General features: G+C 26.3%; 1 protein-coding gene across 1 annotated transcript in view; it reads left to right on the top strand.

Annotated features, from left to right (window-relative positions):
- Positions 1-17,634, top strand: part of LOC107447019 (peripheral plasma membrane protein CASK) — a 622,119-nt gene that overhangs the window by 594,203 nt on the left and 10,282 nt on the right. Inside the window, 4 exon segments of the mRNA XM_071178929.2 lie at positions 1,892-1,977; positions 2,089-2,157; positions 6,870-6,899; positions 16,793-17,030. Of these exon segments, the coding sequence (XP_071035030.2) occupies positions 1,892-1,977; positions 2,089-2,157; positions 6,870-6,899; positions 16,793-17,030 (423 nt within the window).

Here is a 17,634-nt window from a genome sequence, read left to right as displayed (position 1 = left end):
TGCTTGACTTAATTTCAAAAGTAACCCGAATAAAAATTACAGAGAGAGATTAGCCAAATATAAATCTTAGCATTTATATCGAAATTTTTAAAAATGCAAATATTGAAGAAAGATAAAAACTGTTTCCCCAATACCAAACTGTTATATGGAATAAGGTTTTCGTTGTATATCGTTAACAAGTAAAATTATTTCTCATTTATTACTTCTTATTGTATCACCCATTCTATATTCCGAATTTTTATTTATTTTTCAAGTACAGTTGATTATTTTTAAAATACAGGTATCCTTTTATTTCGTTACGTCTAACATATTAATAAAATTTGCTTTCATAGAGGTATAATAATTATATATTTCATAAATAAAATCTTTTTTCATTGATTTTTAATAATAAAAGCAATGATGAATGAGCAGCAACTACTGGTGGCGATGAGCGAAGTGAACCCATGGCGGAGCTTTCTAAAAATTCTAAATTCATCAAAAACAAACTTTTCATATTATTTAGGTTGGGGCGTATCTGTTTCTCCATGGGTGAATATTACTTTTAAATTATTTTAAATCGATTTATTTCCGTCTTAAGAGAATATAGCAAATAATAAAATACGTAGCGAAACTAATTTATTTAAATTTAACCAAAGCGATACGGTGATATTTAGTTTACTTAAGTGGGAATTGACTTTCATTTATTGATTTTAGCTTTTGGAGATTCAGTTATTCATCCTGCTATTAAATATTGTGTATATCCAATTTGTTATTTTTTTATTACTTATTTTGATTATTTTCAATGAGGAATTTTTATTGGGATGGTCGCAAATTTCGAATTTCGATATTTAAAAAATACATAGATGAAAACAATTTTAAACACTTCAGGACTTGCAACTCATTTTTTAAACAAAAAATAATAATACATTGTTGAATTAAGTAGTAAAAAAATATTCATCAAAACGTATTCTTTGAATGGAATTTCGTTAGATAAACAAACTTAAAAATTGTGATGAAAAATTTTGATTCACATAGTTTTAGAAATATGGTGAAATATGCAAAAGATAAAATTACATAAAAAGGCTTCGATTGTTCTTCTAAATAAACTATTTGAATCATATTTTATAAATGGAAGCTAACCATATATCGTGGATAAAATTTCAGATCCATTCAGATATTAAACATTTTTATTGCTATTGTATCGTAAAATATCGTGAACACTACTTATTTATTCACGCTTTTAATATCCACCCCTTGATTCAAGTAATATTATATACTTATAACTGAAATTACGCTTATTAGATCCAAGCTAAAAGTTATAAACTTATTCAAATATAATCACTATATTATTATTTTTTCCATTGGATTATATACTACTGGTGTCCGAATAACGACCGACGATTTGACAAAATAAAAATAAAAAATAGAAATAAACAGTTTGCTGCATGCTACTTAAGCATGCAGAATGTTTATTTTCGCTGCGTTTTAATATTAATTACAGAGTACGTCAACTGGCAATGTTGCTGACTGAAAAAATTATAAAACAGTGTTTTAGCAATAGAACTATAAATTTAACTAGAAATTATGTTTTTTTCTATGCTAATGCTTCTGTAAAACAGTTGTGTACTCTTACTACAGTGCTACAATGTTACAGAAAATCGTGGTTATTTTGAAAACAATAGTTCTTCTCAATTAAAAGTGCCGTCTATGTATGAACTTGGCGTCTTATTTTTGTACTTAAAATAAATTTGTGTTCTCCTAAGTAAAACGCAGTATTTCCCCTTCCTCCTACCATTTTGCTTTAATTGATTGGTCAAAACATTGGTCACTCTTGGGGCACCCGGTATTTTAAATAAATTAGAAATCATGCATTTATCGGCTGTGTTTTATCATTCATTTTTATTTTTTATAGCCACTCTTCACGTCGGTGATGAAATTCGAGAAATCAATGGTGTTAGTGTAGCAAATCAGTCTGTTGAAAGTCTGCAACGCATGCTGGTATTGATACATTTTTTTTCTCTCAATTCTAATGAAGGATTTATGTTTATACAAATTAATTGAAAGGTTGTATATGTAATATTTTTCGTTCATTTTTTGTTTTTCTTTCAGCGTGATGCTCGCGGAAGCGTGACGTTCAAAATAGTTCCAAGTTATCGAAGTGCTCCCCCTCCTTGTGAGGTAAAATTTTTATATGCTAATGAGTTGCCTGAAACCTTGCGGGCATTCTGTCAAGGACTACGCGTTTAAATTGTTCTACTTTATGAATGCCTCAGCCTTTATAGAAGCATCCTTTTTTTCTAAAAAAAAAAAAGCTAATTACCGTAATTGAATAATTTGTGCTTTGCTGGTTTTTAAATTGGAATGAAATTGTTGCGAATGTTCGTATTTCCGCATGACTCACTTGATAATGTCACGTTTTAATTTTGTTCTCGTAAAAATAAACTTAAATTAAGACAGAAATGGATCTAATTTATACCATTAGGATTCTATATTTTTAAGATTCTTTTCCAGTCCACTTTAAAAATATTTCTAAGATTAAATTTTTTTAAATAATTAATTATAGATGATTTTTTCGTAAATAAGACTTACTTTTTGGGGGCTTTGTTTTTGTTTAAGCCTACCGGAATATACTATTCTAATACAGCGTTATTTTTAAACAAAAATTCCGTTAAAAATTTAAATTGTATTATTAGTTTTATTGAAGTGTCACTAGATATAATTCGAAATTTGTGCATTATTTGAAATTAAGAGAATTTTCTTTCCATACAATTAGAATTTTATTCTATTTAATGTGTTATGTGGAACGTTTAATAATCTACACCATTAATACACACTTTTAAAATATTTATCAAAAATAAAATCAGCAAAGTTACATGTTAAGAATCTCCGCATATTAATATTTAATTATTAGTTTTTGTTTATTTATTTCTTAAATATTAATGTGCAACCCCTAATCCCTATTTTATTCATTTTTATCAATTGTTCAAAAAATATACATTTAAGCAATGGATTACTAAACGCTATGCATTAAGCATTTTTAATTATAAACTTGTATAAATGATGCAACGTTCCTTTATTTTCATGGAAAAATAAGAAAGTCATTTAAAGCTTCTATTTTTATCTATTATTGTACCTTTCATCAAATTCTAAAATAAAAAAGAACATAAACTGGAGTTTAATAATCTATTTAATTCAAACTTTTATTTCTACTTATTATCTTAGACTGTTTTTTAGAATGCTTTTCAACTTTAGAATGCATGAATTCGGCTACATCTTCCTGTAGTTATAAAAAAGAAAAAAAGCTTAAAAATTCTAATGAAGGAAAAACAATTTTACTATGCAAAGCATCCGTGAATATCACTCTCAAATATTGCTTTATTGTAATTGAAAGGGAAGACTATGAAATGAATTTCAATACCTCATTTCATCTAGAACTAAATTGTATCTTTTAATTATATACATCTACAAATATAAACTAAGTACAAAAATTATTCTAACTCATTATAATAATATTATTACTGAAAACAGAAACATTCCCTAGATATATATTTACAACAACTTTTATCTATTGCAAAAAAATTATTTGTTTTCTTTGGGCAATAAACAAGCGCTACCATTCTAATACTTTGTATTATATTTTAAATGATGTTTTTTTTTATGTGTTATCTTTTTTGTGTCTGCATGAGGTGCATGCAGCAAAATGTTATGAACTTAGTCTGCTGATTGCTATGCTTGAAAGCATCACATTTATAGCGATTTATTTGTCATGTTTTTTGTGAGAATGAAAAGCATAAAAGCGCACAATCGATGAGATATTACAAAGTGACAAGAAATAATTTGAACACATGTCGTGCAAAATTTTAATTCATATTAAATTTCATGACCAAACTTATAACTAAACATGTAGACATGACTACCTATAACACATTTAAAAAATTTTAGAGCTTTGGTCCTAATACAGAGCTGTAAGCGTGTTATAAAATACTCTGTTTTTAATTTCTAATACTCTGTTCCCCTTCTTTGCACACGGAATTGAAAGTTTTATGAAGTTTAGCACAAATCCTGAACCAAAAAGATTAAATCTAGTAATTAATTTGGCAGAATGGTCGAAAAATTTCTCAGAATAGTTTTTAAGAAAATCGGAAAAATTTGCATTGCACCATTTTTTTAACATTCCTTTAATTATGTGCGCTGGAGTTAATTCTTGTTGAAAGGTTAATATATTTAATATCCAAAAAAATTGTGACCGAAAAAGTACAACAATTTCCAAAATGAGTTTGCGAAATTAGATGAAAAAATACCTACTTTTTGATTTTAAAATTATTTCTTGTCATACTGTTTATGTACATTCAATTCTTTTGACTAAAACGTTTAATTTTCTTTTACATTCCATTTCATTTGATTTAAAATTTAATGGTAAAAAAGATTGATTATTTTTGATGCTCTATTTGGACTTAACTGTAATCCGTTTAAAATTGCTTTGCAATTAATGCGAAACTTATTTAATAATGTGATCTAATTGTCATATATGTCAACTAATTGTCATGCATGTCAGCTGATTGGAATGTATGTATGTCATTTCTCAAATGTTTCATTTCATTCTCACTCTACTTATATTGATTTATCAGTACATTACCTTCATACAATTTTTCTATAATACGGCTGTGCCAAACATTTGTTTTTTATTATTATTTTCTACAGTTGTAAAAAAATTTTAGCGGGATGAATCTCTGCTCCAGCTTATTAATTTCATTTTAAACTTTTCTTGCCATTTTACTTTCATTTTTAAATTGAAATATCAAGCATTTTTTATCTGTAATAAATTCTTCATTTTTTTTTAAATGTGAAGTACATTTTTCATGAAAAATAAAACTTAGTTTTACTTAATTTTTATAATATTTATATTAATACAGTTTTTAAAAATTTCTTGTTGATTAAATTAGCTTTAAGTTGAAATTGTTTTATTCGAATAACTATACAAATAGAATTAAAATGTTAACGGCTAAAAATGTTTTTAAAAAATTATTCACTTTAGTTTTTGCACCAGTTAGGTTTTATCTTAAGTTACCTCTCAAGCTCTTAAGGAATCATTAATTTTTCATAATTTTTATTATATTTTGATGATTTACTATAATTGTTTCAACTATGAACAATATTTGGTTTAGTTATGCAGCAAGTTAAAAAAAAGTCTGTATTTTGTAAAAAATTATTTTTATAATCTTCATTTTGAGACCATTGATGCAATAAAGGGAAATATTCTTAGAGTCCCAGAGAGGTTTTACAAAAATGACTTGATAAATTAATATAAATAATATATTATTAATATTATAAATGTTTTGGCCAAACACAATGCGATCATAACAGGTATTAGCCAATCAAGTGACACAATTTATGTTAGAAACAAATTTCCTATTTCTTTTATTCAATTACATGCAAATAAACTTTCAAAAGTTGTGATTTTGAACAAATTTTCGCTTTTTTGTTCCAAATTTTCTTGTAACTTTTTACATTAAAAGACTAGTTAATGTAACTTATTTCCAACTTTTTTATTAAGTTATGCAGCTAATTATATACATAAGTTGTTAACATTATTTTTTGTCATTCTTTAAGTTTCATACTTACGTATTGTGAATGCTTTTCTTATAACTATACTTATTTTCTTATAATACATTGAGTCTTAAGCTACAGAATATTTTTAAAGGCTGTTTAAAATACTAAGATAGGTCTTATTTTCGTTTCTTGAATTCTTGAATTGTAGTAGAATTGGAATGTTTTCTTGCTTTTTATATTTATAATGTAATGAATAATGTTTTTTTTTTTTTTTTTTTTTCTTTTTAAAGATTCTAACAGTGACGCGTATATGAGAGATACCTTTGGGATGAATTTTGTTTATTTTTAACTCTAGTTGTGCCTTGAAAACCAGTCCTAGGCTATTCCTCCTCTTTTTTTTTTCTTTTTTTTTTTTTTTGTTTCGTCTACTCTTAGCCGCCGCCTGAAGTTCATTTTCCACAATATCGTTTATTACTCAAAATTAATAGTATTTGAGCTTTTTAAACACTTTTGCTCTGCAGTGAAACGACCATGAAACCAATTTGTTCCATGCTATACCTAATTTTCAATTATATTTTTGATGATCTTATTACTTCTTGAAATTTATTATTTTCGAATATCATGAGTTCATTCAAAATATCAGCAATTTGATTTAGATTATTTTTAAATCATTGCTATAAATGTTTGATCATTATAAATTGTTGTTGTAGTTATTTTTCCTTTTCTTTTAGAGTAAGCACTTTTTAAATTTTAAATTATTTATAACTAATAACCTTAATCTAATGGCAATATGGTTTTAATATTTACTCACTTGAAAAGATGCACTATTAGTACTACAATTAAACGATAAATTAATTAAATCTTCACAATTCTTTCACCTTGTAAGACTCAATGTATAGTGTAGTAGGATTTAATTGAAACTTTAGTTTTTAAATTATATGTTTGTTTATGTTTACTTTTGTAACCTAACTACTTAGAATCAGCATGTATGCATGCGTTTTAAGTGCCATGCTTGTTCATTTTATGATATTTTATTTAAATGGGCTATTTTTTGTTTGAATAAGTTATACAATATTTTTAGTGTCATATTGTTTAGAAAATATTTTCCTTTGCCATATTTTTTTTTTTTGTTTTACTTGCTCTGTATCAAATTTTAGTTTATAAATAAAATTAGCTATTTAAATGCTTTTGTGTCTGTCTTTATACTCTTTTATGTGTCTTTATTTTACTTTTTTAAGCAAATTTTACAATTATGTACATTTTTCTATTGTATTTTACTGTTAAAAACTATATGTTTTTGTTGTAAGTTTTTATAATAGCTCTCCCTTTCATGCTGCTAGTATTTTAGGATAAATCCTCCTCCTATATTAGTAAGTATAATAATTTTAAATTATTTTTAATTGTTTTAAAAACGCCTTTAAAAGTATAATTATTTAGCATTTATTTTTATCACAATTTTTAGATATTATTATATGGTTTAAACTTAAAGTTTTAATAACTCTGTTTGAAAGTTAAAGTCAATTTTAAACTTAAAGTTAAAAATTGAGTCTTAGAGAAATCTCTGCCACTTTTAAATAGTTCCAATTCAATTAATATTACTATTGTTGTTGTTCTTTTACCTCCAAAAAATCAATCTCATAAAATAGAAATATTATCATCATTTTTTTTGTGATAATTTTGGAATAGATTTCTGAATGATTTGCTGTCCGGTTTTCGACTATCATTTTTTATAAACAAACTTATTTACTGCCTTTCCTCTTCAAAGGTAAAAATTCCTACAATATTTATCGACTTATGTTTGATATTGGCTCCACTATTTCAATCTAAACATATTTTTTTATGAAAACTATTTTTTTTTAAGTTTTTGCAAAGTAGTTTAAATGATACTTGCATGAAGCTCATGAAAAATATCATTATCATTGTAAAGGAATCATTGTAGAGAAGGGATTCAAAAGACTTCTTCGTAACAAAAATGCAGTATTGTGAAAGCAATTAGTTTTAATAAGTGGTAACACAGCATTAACGAAGTTCACTAACGTATAGCCCTTGATAGTTTTTGTATGAATTGATATTTTTATATAAGATGCAATTCTGTGAGCAAGAATTACTTATCCCATCTAGTTTTTGAGATATTTTGCTTCTTCCAACAATTTCAAAAGGATGAAGGAATATTCAAATATGCTAATCAGATATTTATAGTTTTCCTGTATTGTGCATGATTACAAAATTTATTTCATGTAAAACTCCAGTAATAGCTTTGTTTTCTATAGTTAAATATTTTTTTATAAAGAACCATCTTTAAAGTTCTTAAATTTGTATGTTTTATGTATGAAGTGCAAAATCACGATCGAATGTTACGTTCAAAGTATTAAGCTTCATTTTGTCTAAATTGAATTAAAGGGCTTTGGGCATTGTAATGATAAGCCACAATTTAAATTGTTCAGAAGAACATTTTGATGAAAAATAAACCTCCAATTCCAAGCAATTAAATAATATGTTTTTATGCATTGTGTCAAGCTGAAATACCAAAAACTTACTACCCATCTGGAAGCTATACTAATGATTATTTTGATTTAAAAATTTCTTCTTTAGAAAAGATGGAACTTAAACGATATTGTCCCAAAACCTATATTTTTTTTGTATTTATAAATTCAAACATATTTGACTTAAAAATGCGTAAAAATGTCAGTTTTGCACTTTTTATCAAGCTTAATTTTAAAACTGGATGTGCCCAGTAATTTAATTATTTTTCGAAAGAAAATTGATAGTTTTAAGCAATAGATCATGGAGTATATCATATTTTATATTCGAGGTAAAGATTAATGTTTATCATTGTGTAACTAGTGCATAAACCAAAAGTAATATTTATTTCATAAACTAGATCATTTTCTGACTTTCTATTAGAATTTTATTTTAAATCATACTTCAATCGGAATTGGAGTAAAACAATTTGAAATTTATTTGACATCTATAAAAGAAGCAAAAAGTAAATTTAAAAAACAAAATCTAAGAGTAATGGAGCATTGCAGCAAAGGTTTAATGCTTTACTTTTCGTGATAAATTCAATATCCTATTGGACAACTAATTTTACCTTCTCAATATTTTTCTTCGTTTAAATCTAGAATTTCACGAGACACTTGTTTTATGATTAGTTAACTGTTTCTGAAAATTATACCATTAGAAATTGCCTTCGCTTTGACGACGTATTCATTTTTCATTAATTCAGCCAAGATTAATGAGCTGTCATTACCTAAAGTATTGATGAAGATGGAAAGGCTCATCTGACGAAAACATATTCGACATCAGTTTTCTCTTGAGTGCAATCAAAGAATTTTTATTATATTTTCAGAACCATGAAATAATATTTAAAAACTTAACTAAATATTAATAATAAAAGTTATTAAATATTTTAAACAAGCACATAAAGAAATGGCATCACAGTTTTCCTGAAAATAATGAATCTTAAGTAATTGAGATAATTTAAACTCTTAATAATGAAATCAAATATTAATACCTAAGTCAAATTTCTTGATGGTCTCATCAAAAAATTTTGATGATTTATGTTGGTTTCAGTGCTGTTCATGATGGTTCAACATCATTTGATAGTCACCATCATCCAACATTTTCCATTACGTGTTCATGGTTTTTGATATGCCAACAAACTTCTATCATTCCATGATGGAAAGTGCTACCTTAATACTATGATGGTTAACCATCAAGAGAAGTCATGGACCAACAATCCATGATGATCCGGGATGATTTATTATGGTTTCAACTATACATTTCCATGGTGGTTTAATGGGAATTCTTGTTGGTTCTCAGGAATATACCATCAAAACAATTTTGAACCATCATAAATCAGTCCTAATTCCTACATTGGGATGATGGTTGTTCATGATTGTTCCAACATTTGATTTCTAAGATACTATGAGGGAAATTCGTGATGGCACAACATGAGCAAACCATCAAAAAAATTTGGGTTTATTATGTTGGACCATCATAAATCAGTCCTAATTTCTACATTGAGATGATGATTACTTTATGTTGGTTACCATTAAAAAATATAATGGTTCATGATGTAATCATTGTTGGTTGCTATCAAGATTATGTTGGTACATCGATGGAAAACCATCAAAGATTTTGGCTTCGGTAACTAATAAAATACTGTTATTTATTTGATTAGTATTAAATATCAATATTAATCTAGTATTAAAAATAAGTTAGAGAAAATCGAATTTTTTCTAAACAAGCACACCGTCTCTGTTTTTTTAAGAAGAATAGGAAATAAAATTGTTCGCAATATTTTAAATATTAATACTTATTTGATTTGTATCAAATATTGATAATAAAGGTTATATAAAAGCTAGTTTTACTAAACAAGCATATAAAGAAATGATATCACGTTTTTACACAAAAATAATGAATTAAAATTAGTGTCAATATTTTCAAGCGTTGATAATAAAATCAGATACTGATAATTAATCAAATATTTATACTAATCTGATTGGTATAACATATTAATAATGACAGTTATAGAAAAACTAGCTTTTATAGCATGCATGTGCAAAAAGGGAGCCACGTTTCTCCTAAAAAAAATGAATCAAGATTCGTTGCAATTTCTTCAAATATTAATAATAATATATTTATACTAATCTAATGGGTCTCAAATATTGATATAAATAAAATAGTGATAATAAAGTTCATAAAAATATGAGTTTTGCTAAACAATCACATAAAGTGAAACCCATAGAGCTGGAATTTAAGTAAAGCAAGTGCGCTGCTATATTTTCCCCCTCATCTCTCTCTTTAGGCAATTTTGGCGGAGAGAGAAGGGTGTCGTATATTCCCAAGCATAAGACTCCCTCTCCTTAGGCAATTTTGTCGGAGAGAGAAGGGTGTCGTATATTCCCAAACATAAGACTCCCTCTCCTTAGGCAATTTTGGCGCAGAGAGAAGGGTGTCGTATATTCCCAAACATAAGACTCCCTCTCCTTGGGCAATTTTGGCGGTGAGAGAAGGGTGTCGTATATTCCCAAACATAAGGCTTCCTCTCCTTGGGCAATTTTGGCGGAGAGAGAAGAGTGTCGTATATTCCCAAGCATAAGGCTTCCTCTCCTTGGACAATTTTGGCGGAGAGAGAAGGCTGTCAAACATAAGACTCCCTCTCCTTAGGCAATTTTGGCGGTGAGAGAAGGGTGTCGCATGACCGTTGTGCTATCATTTCTGATGGATTCGTGTTTTGTATCTATGAAAGCAATGGAGGAAAGTTAAGAGATCCAGGAGCGTTAAAATTAACAGAACAGTAGAATATTGGATATTTTCCTGCGAGACTTTGCTAGATAAAAAATTATTTTAGAATTCTATGATTAATTTTTTTAATGTTTTGCAAAATTAGAAACATCCAATTGGGCAGTTAAATTAATGATCGTATTATGAAGTTAAAAATCAATTAATTAATATTAAAAAAATCAAAGTTAAAAATCAATAATTTAAGTTAAAAATCAAAGTATTTTTCTCTGAAACTTTAAAGAAGGTAATTTTAAAAATTATTTCTTAATTAATTAATAATTAATAAAGAAATAATTTTAATTAATTAATAATGCGTTACCTTTGTTAAAACATATTTTAAAGAAAAATTTCCTCTAATGATGTTTTATATATTCTGAAAAAAAAACTACAATAATTTAGTTTTTTTTTTTAATTTGTTTATGTTTATTAATTCTTCGTGTTGAAGTATTATGAAGTATGTATCACATTTTAGAATTCACCTTATTGAGATTTTTAATAATGAGAAAAGCACGTTTAAATTAATCTTAGATAGCAAGCAATGCTGTAATGTCCTATAAAATCATGGATTCCTTTCCTGGTACTGGGAATTTTTCAAAACACTTAAAAAAGGATGTAAGACATGTCAAGAAATCAAAAAATAAAATAAAAATTGAAAAGGAAATCCTACGTCACATTAAAAACAATACAAATCCCTCTTTTTAACTTAACAATTTTATTTGAACTATTACAAGGTTAAATAGCCTTAATACTTCTGATAATATTCTCTATTTTTATGTATTCTTGTAATTAAAAAGAATCTAACTAAGTCAATTGAAAAAGACCTAATAATTTCAGTAAAGACTAATAATTAAGTGTTAAAAATCTCTGCCTTATTTATCGAATCGTTTTGTATTCATCTTTTTTGTTATTGTAAGCAAAACTGATCCAGAACAAGCTACTGAAATTATAAAAATATATAGAACAGTTCTGTCTTACGGAAACATTACAGAAAGTAAAAAATATAGCGTAAATAAAAGGCGAAGAAAATAAACAACAATGCCGCTAAAAATTCGCCGACTACATTTTATCATTAAAATTTTTAAAAAATGTCTATTGATAACGAATAATTCTATATAATCGCTACTTTATGGTTTAGTTGTGTTCTTATTCGTTTGTATTTACTATTAAGATAATTTTAAAAGCATAAATTTGGATTTTAGAATAATTAAAATATAATAGTAGTGTTTCACATGATGTTTTAAGGAAGATAAGAATATGCTAAAAGTAAACTTATATTGTAGGTAAAACAATCGTAATTCTTAAAATCGATTAGTTAACTTACCTGTAAAATGTATAAGATCCATCTTTAACAAATTTTTCTGTACAACCAAATGCAGTACAGTAAACTACCATATTTTAAGATTTTTGTCTTTTAAATTCCTGCGCTGAAGGTAATCTAGGGGCAAAATATAAAAATAAAATGAATTAAGATCATAATATACCTAATATACTATCATCTATATCATAATATCATATATCTCCTAAAAATAAAATGAATTAAGATCATTTTCAAGTAATAAATATATATATTATTTAATAATACCGTAAAACGGGGCGAGTCTACCCATTTTTTCAGTTTGTCAACTTTCAAGTGGTCAAACTTTTGTAAATATTAAAGAAAAAAGGCTTTTAATAGGTGTTTCGGAATCGCTATTTATCCCTCTTTAAAGCTGTGAAATCGATTTTAGAAAATATTAACAGTTACGCTGTTACTGTATATTTTTATAGAACTGTTGACAAATCTCTCGTATGGGGCGAGTCTACCCATTCTACTAAAATGAATGTTAACATTGTAAATAATCAAATTTTACTATTAAATTGTTATTTTACTTACTATATAGGATATTTATGAAGTAAAATTCATAACTTTATTATATATTCCATTTTTTTATTCATTAAATAACACAAATTGAGTATTTGATCGATTATCACATTTTGATCACAGTTTTGTTTTTATAATCATTAACATTATAAAATAACATTTTTTTCTGATTATTGTTGATAAAAATAAATTAAAATTAATATAAATTTACAATTAAATAATTAATAAATAATAATAATTAAAGATTATTAACAAAATCAAAATTCAAACATTGGGAATCATGAAAAATCCTTTTCCCATTCTTTTGGGAGGTAATAATAATTTATAAATAATAATTTATTTAACTTGCATTGAATAAAAAAAGTTAATTTTGTAATATAAAAATTGAAAAAATAGGTAAAATAAACATATTTTATATTTACATTTATATTTAACCTATAAATTTTCTTATTAATGTGAAATTAATCAATGCAGAATTAAAATAATATACTCAAATTCATTTAAAATGACTTAATTTTAATATAAACAAAGTTCTAAATTATATTATTATGCCTTATTAAAACTAAATACGAATGGGTAGACTCGCCCCGCGAATTCTGGCTTTTTGTTTACAATAGCAAAACTTACATTCTTTTTGGTTTTTTTCATATAAAATTAATGTAATCTTAGTCTTAGATAAGTTTATCACTTAACCAAAGTGAAAATAGTAATAATAATAATATACTTACGGAGCACCAACTAAAAGTTTGCTGATTTTCAATACAAATCTCTCAAAAGACGTTTGAACAGGTCGGTTAAAAAGACACCAAATAAATAAAATAGGATCAAACTACTACAGCGCCATCTTCCTTAGAGTCTGAACTAAGTCCTCCGTCGGTTAAAAAAATTTTATTTGCAATTTAAAATAGTGAAAATTAAATAAAACTAAAATGGGTAGACTCGCCCCTTGATGGGTAGACTCGCCCCGGTTTACGGTATGTGTTTTACAACTTCAAATATTGGTTATATAAGTTACAACTAAATTTGCTAAACAAGTTGTAAAAAAAAAAAAACATTCGACGTTTTTTTTTAATTGTTATTAAATTAATTGTTATGTTTTCGAATATTTATAATAACATAAGGAAACATTGATACTAATCTGGTTATTATTAATACCGTAAATAGCAATAAAACTAGTTTTGTTAAATAAATAAAATTTTATTGCATAGATTATGAATCAAAATTATCAGCAATATTTTCAATGACGCAAGTTCTATGAGTCGTTACACGATGGTGTAAGTGAGAATAATTCATCGCGTTTTTAATGAATGCTACAGAAGAATATTTTTTTTCAATTAATAGACTACGTAATTCAGTTGTTTCTGTTTTCATTGCCACCTAAGCCATAACTAAAAATTTTTAATATAGGTACACCAAGTATCAATCAAGCAACGGCCATAAAATTGTATCATTTATCGAGTTTTTGAAAAGTTGCTTTTTAAAAATATTCATTTTTGGGCATAACGTTCTCTTATTTGGAATAATTTTTAATTACTACAATAAAATGTAATGTAATTATAGATAAATTTTATTGGCTTTATTAAATAAAAATAAGTTCTGCCTACTTTGCTTTGATCATCAACACGAAAAATCAAAGAATGAGCAATCGTTTGGTGAAGCATTAGAGCATAAATTCTCTCCTCCATTCACCGCCAATACAGGCTTAAAGCAATTAGATTTAGATATTATGTAAAAATCAATTAGATATTATTATCTAAAAATCAATTAGATGGGCAATTTAGATATTATGTAAAAATCAATTAGATATTATTATCTAAAACTCAATTAGATGGGCAATTTAGATATAATGTAAAAATCTATTAGATATTATTATCTAAAAATCAATTAGATATGCAATTTAGATATTATGTAAAAATCAATTAGATATTGTTATCTAAAAATCAATTAGATGGGAAATTTAGATATTATGTAAAAATCATTTTCTGATAATCTACACATAAACTTTAGATAAATTACCAGATGAGTAGGTACAGACAAAATGCCGAAAACAACAAAAATACATTGAGAAAAAAAGGTATAGTCAAAACTAACAGTATATGGTAAAATTGTCCGTGTTTCTGGCTCTATGAGAACGCCAAAAAGCACGGTAATTTTTACCGAACACTTTGGTGGTAGAATTAACAATGAAATATTATAATTTGCGTTTATATTTTATAATTTGCGTTAAAATTTAATAAATGTTGTAAAATTTGGTATTCTTATCAAGATACTGTAGATCATGGCATAAAAACTATTTATTCGGTTAAATTTAATTTTCAGTTTTGTATTTTTACTAAATGTTCGGTAATAAGAATATTAGAATATAATAATTTTAAAAACCAGAATGTCCGGTAAACTGTTACCATATAAACGGAAACAGTTATCTTATGAATTGTTTAAATACCGTGTACTTTAGTTTTATTTCCAAAATTATAAGGGGTTTTTTTCTTAAAAATGTTTTTAAAGTGTGGTAATTTTACCGGAGTTCTTTCTTCGTGTAAGATAACAAAACAGAATGCAGTACATTCTGACTAACTTTATTATTTGATGGCACTCAAATAATGATACATATTTAACATTAAAAAAAGGTATACTGTAAAAGCTGACTACTTACGATACATTTCTTTAGTAGTCAACTTAAAAGGGGTGATAAATTATCATTTCCTTCTTTATGTTATTACTTACATTTTTTCTTAAATATATGACCATTCAAAATGTAGATTAATGAAATTGAATTATATCAAACACAACTTTAAAAATTTAATCAGCAAATAACCTATATTTCATAAGAAATTATAGTGATTGCCGTTGTAAATTACAATTTGTTACATAAATTTTATAAAATTTTAGATATTAAACTTTGTTTAAAAATAAAATATGTATACTTTGTTAACGATGCATGTCAGTGACTTTTTTATAAATAATTTGTTAAAATATCAGAGAGCAATTTATAAACTGTAATTTATAAACATTATATTCATTAGCATTTATATTCATTTATAATCATTTATTAAATTTATAAACATTATATTCATTAGCATTTATATTCATTTATAATCATTTATTAAATTTATAATCATTATATTTATTTAACATTATATTCATTGCAATTTATAAACATTATATTCATTATTTTCATATTTCAAAAATTTCTTTTTTAATATTTTAAGATAGGATAAATTCGGTTCTTGATAGAATTTAATTCATATTGAAACTGATAGAAAAAATGCTGCACAATTAAGCGTTTAATTCAATTTTAAACAATGTTTTGCATTTGTGCTCTTCAAAAGTGCGAATACAAAATTGTTCTACGTTATTTAAAGGCTCTTCCGCACAATTTTGTTTTGAAATCTTTCACTTTATCATTTTTAAATATTTTACTCTTTTATTTTAAACTTCTCAACTTTTACAGATTAGACTTTTCAACTTTTATATTGAAATGTAAATTACAATACATCGCTATATTCCATTCATTTAACACTATATCGCAATGCTGAGCATTGTTTAATTGTTTATAGCGATATTACACGACGTTTAATAATGCAACGGGATCTTTCATCATTTCACTAATTTACATTATTTTTTTATCTTGGGTAATTTTTTTTCTTTGTTTAGTGAAAAATAAGTTTTTTTTTTAATTTTTCTTAAAAACTTTTAATTATAATATAAAAAGTAGTGAAACTAGCCCGCTCATGACTGGATCATCGATAAGTATCGCGATATTATCGAATTCAACCATTGCCTCCATACTATCGTGTTTGATTACTGTCACAATATTATTGTTTTCAGTAAGTATCTCTATGTTATCGTATTCAACGTACATCGTTGTCAAATTAACTCATATATTACGTACTCAATTAACTATATATTACATAAATACACTTTAAAATATCGTTTACACGATATTAAAAACATATTGTTATTCACGATATATTGCTCTGCTTTAATGCTTCACGCCTACACCTACTTCTCCCTTTCACTTTTACATCTTGCTCCATTACAATAAGCGTTTTAGCATATAGCTATGTATAATAATTGACCGGACTATTATATTGGATGTTCTGTCATTTCCAGATCTATGTTCGAGCTCAATTTGATTATGATCCCAACGAAGATGACCTAATCCCTTGTGCACAAGCTGGTATTGCATTCCAAACGGGTGATATTCTGCAAATCATCAGCAAAGATGACCACAATTGGTGGCAGGCGAGAAAGGAAGGATCGGACGGCACGGCCGGACTCATACCTTCTCCAGAGCTTCAGGAGTGGAGAACAGCCTGCTTGGCCATCGAAAGCTCAAAGAACGAACAAGGTTTGTTTTGAGCAACTCAAGTCATAGTTTGGTATTATGCGAACAAACCTTTATTAATTATTTTCGAATTCTAGAGAAATAATAAGCAAGTAACTTAGGCTACTATGTATTAGTTTGTATCAAGGTGAGGGCTAGACATTTTAAATAGTATTGGTAAAATATACAGTAAAAGTTCGATATAACGAGTACAGAATATTGCGAAAAGTACGTTATTGCGATAAATTTTCAGTTTACCATCAAACTGCTAATATTAACGATAAATTGTATGCTTATAAGGAGTTAAAATTACTAATCTTCCGCTATTATGACAAAAAATTGTTTTAAAAAAAGACATTTTTCTGCTGATTAAGTTAGCTATATTATGCTAAAAAGGTTTAAATGGAAGATACTTTTGTTTATTTCTGGATGCCAATACAGAAATGTAAAAAAATTAGAGTCTACTGTTTTGTAAAGCAATTTGTGGGCGACCACCAGCTAAGTTAACTTCTTGCTCAATAAAAAGTTCCTTAATTTTTATTAAAGTTTCTCTATTTTTAAAAATCTTGCTGCTCACTTCAAAAGAATATGCCTCTTGTTGACCACATATCTACCGTAGCCCCTTATT

This window comes from Parasteatoda tepidariorum, chromosome 3 (assembly GCF_982258835.1).
Source record: "Parasteatoda tepidariorum strain Cologne lab strain chromosome 3, Ptep-v5.0, whole genome shotgun sequence".
Lineage (NCBI taxonomy): Eukaryota > Metazoa > Arthropoda > Arachnida > Araneae > Theridiidae > Parasteatoda > Parasteatoda tepidariorum.
The sequence above is the reverse complement of the archived record's forward strand: the minus strand, read 5'-3'. Positions and strand labels throughout refer to the sequence as shown.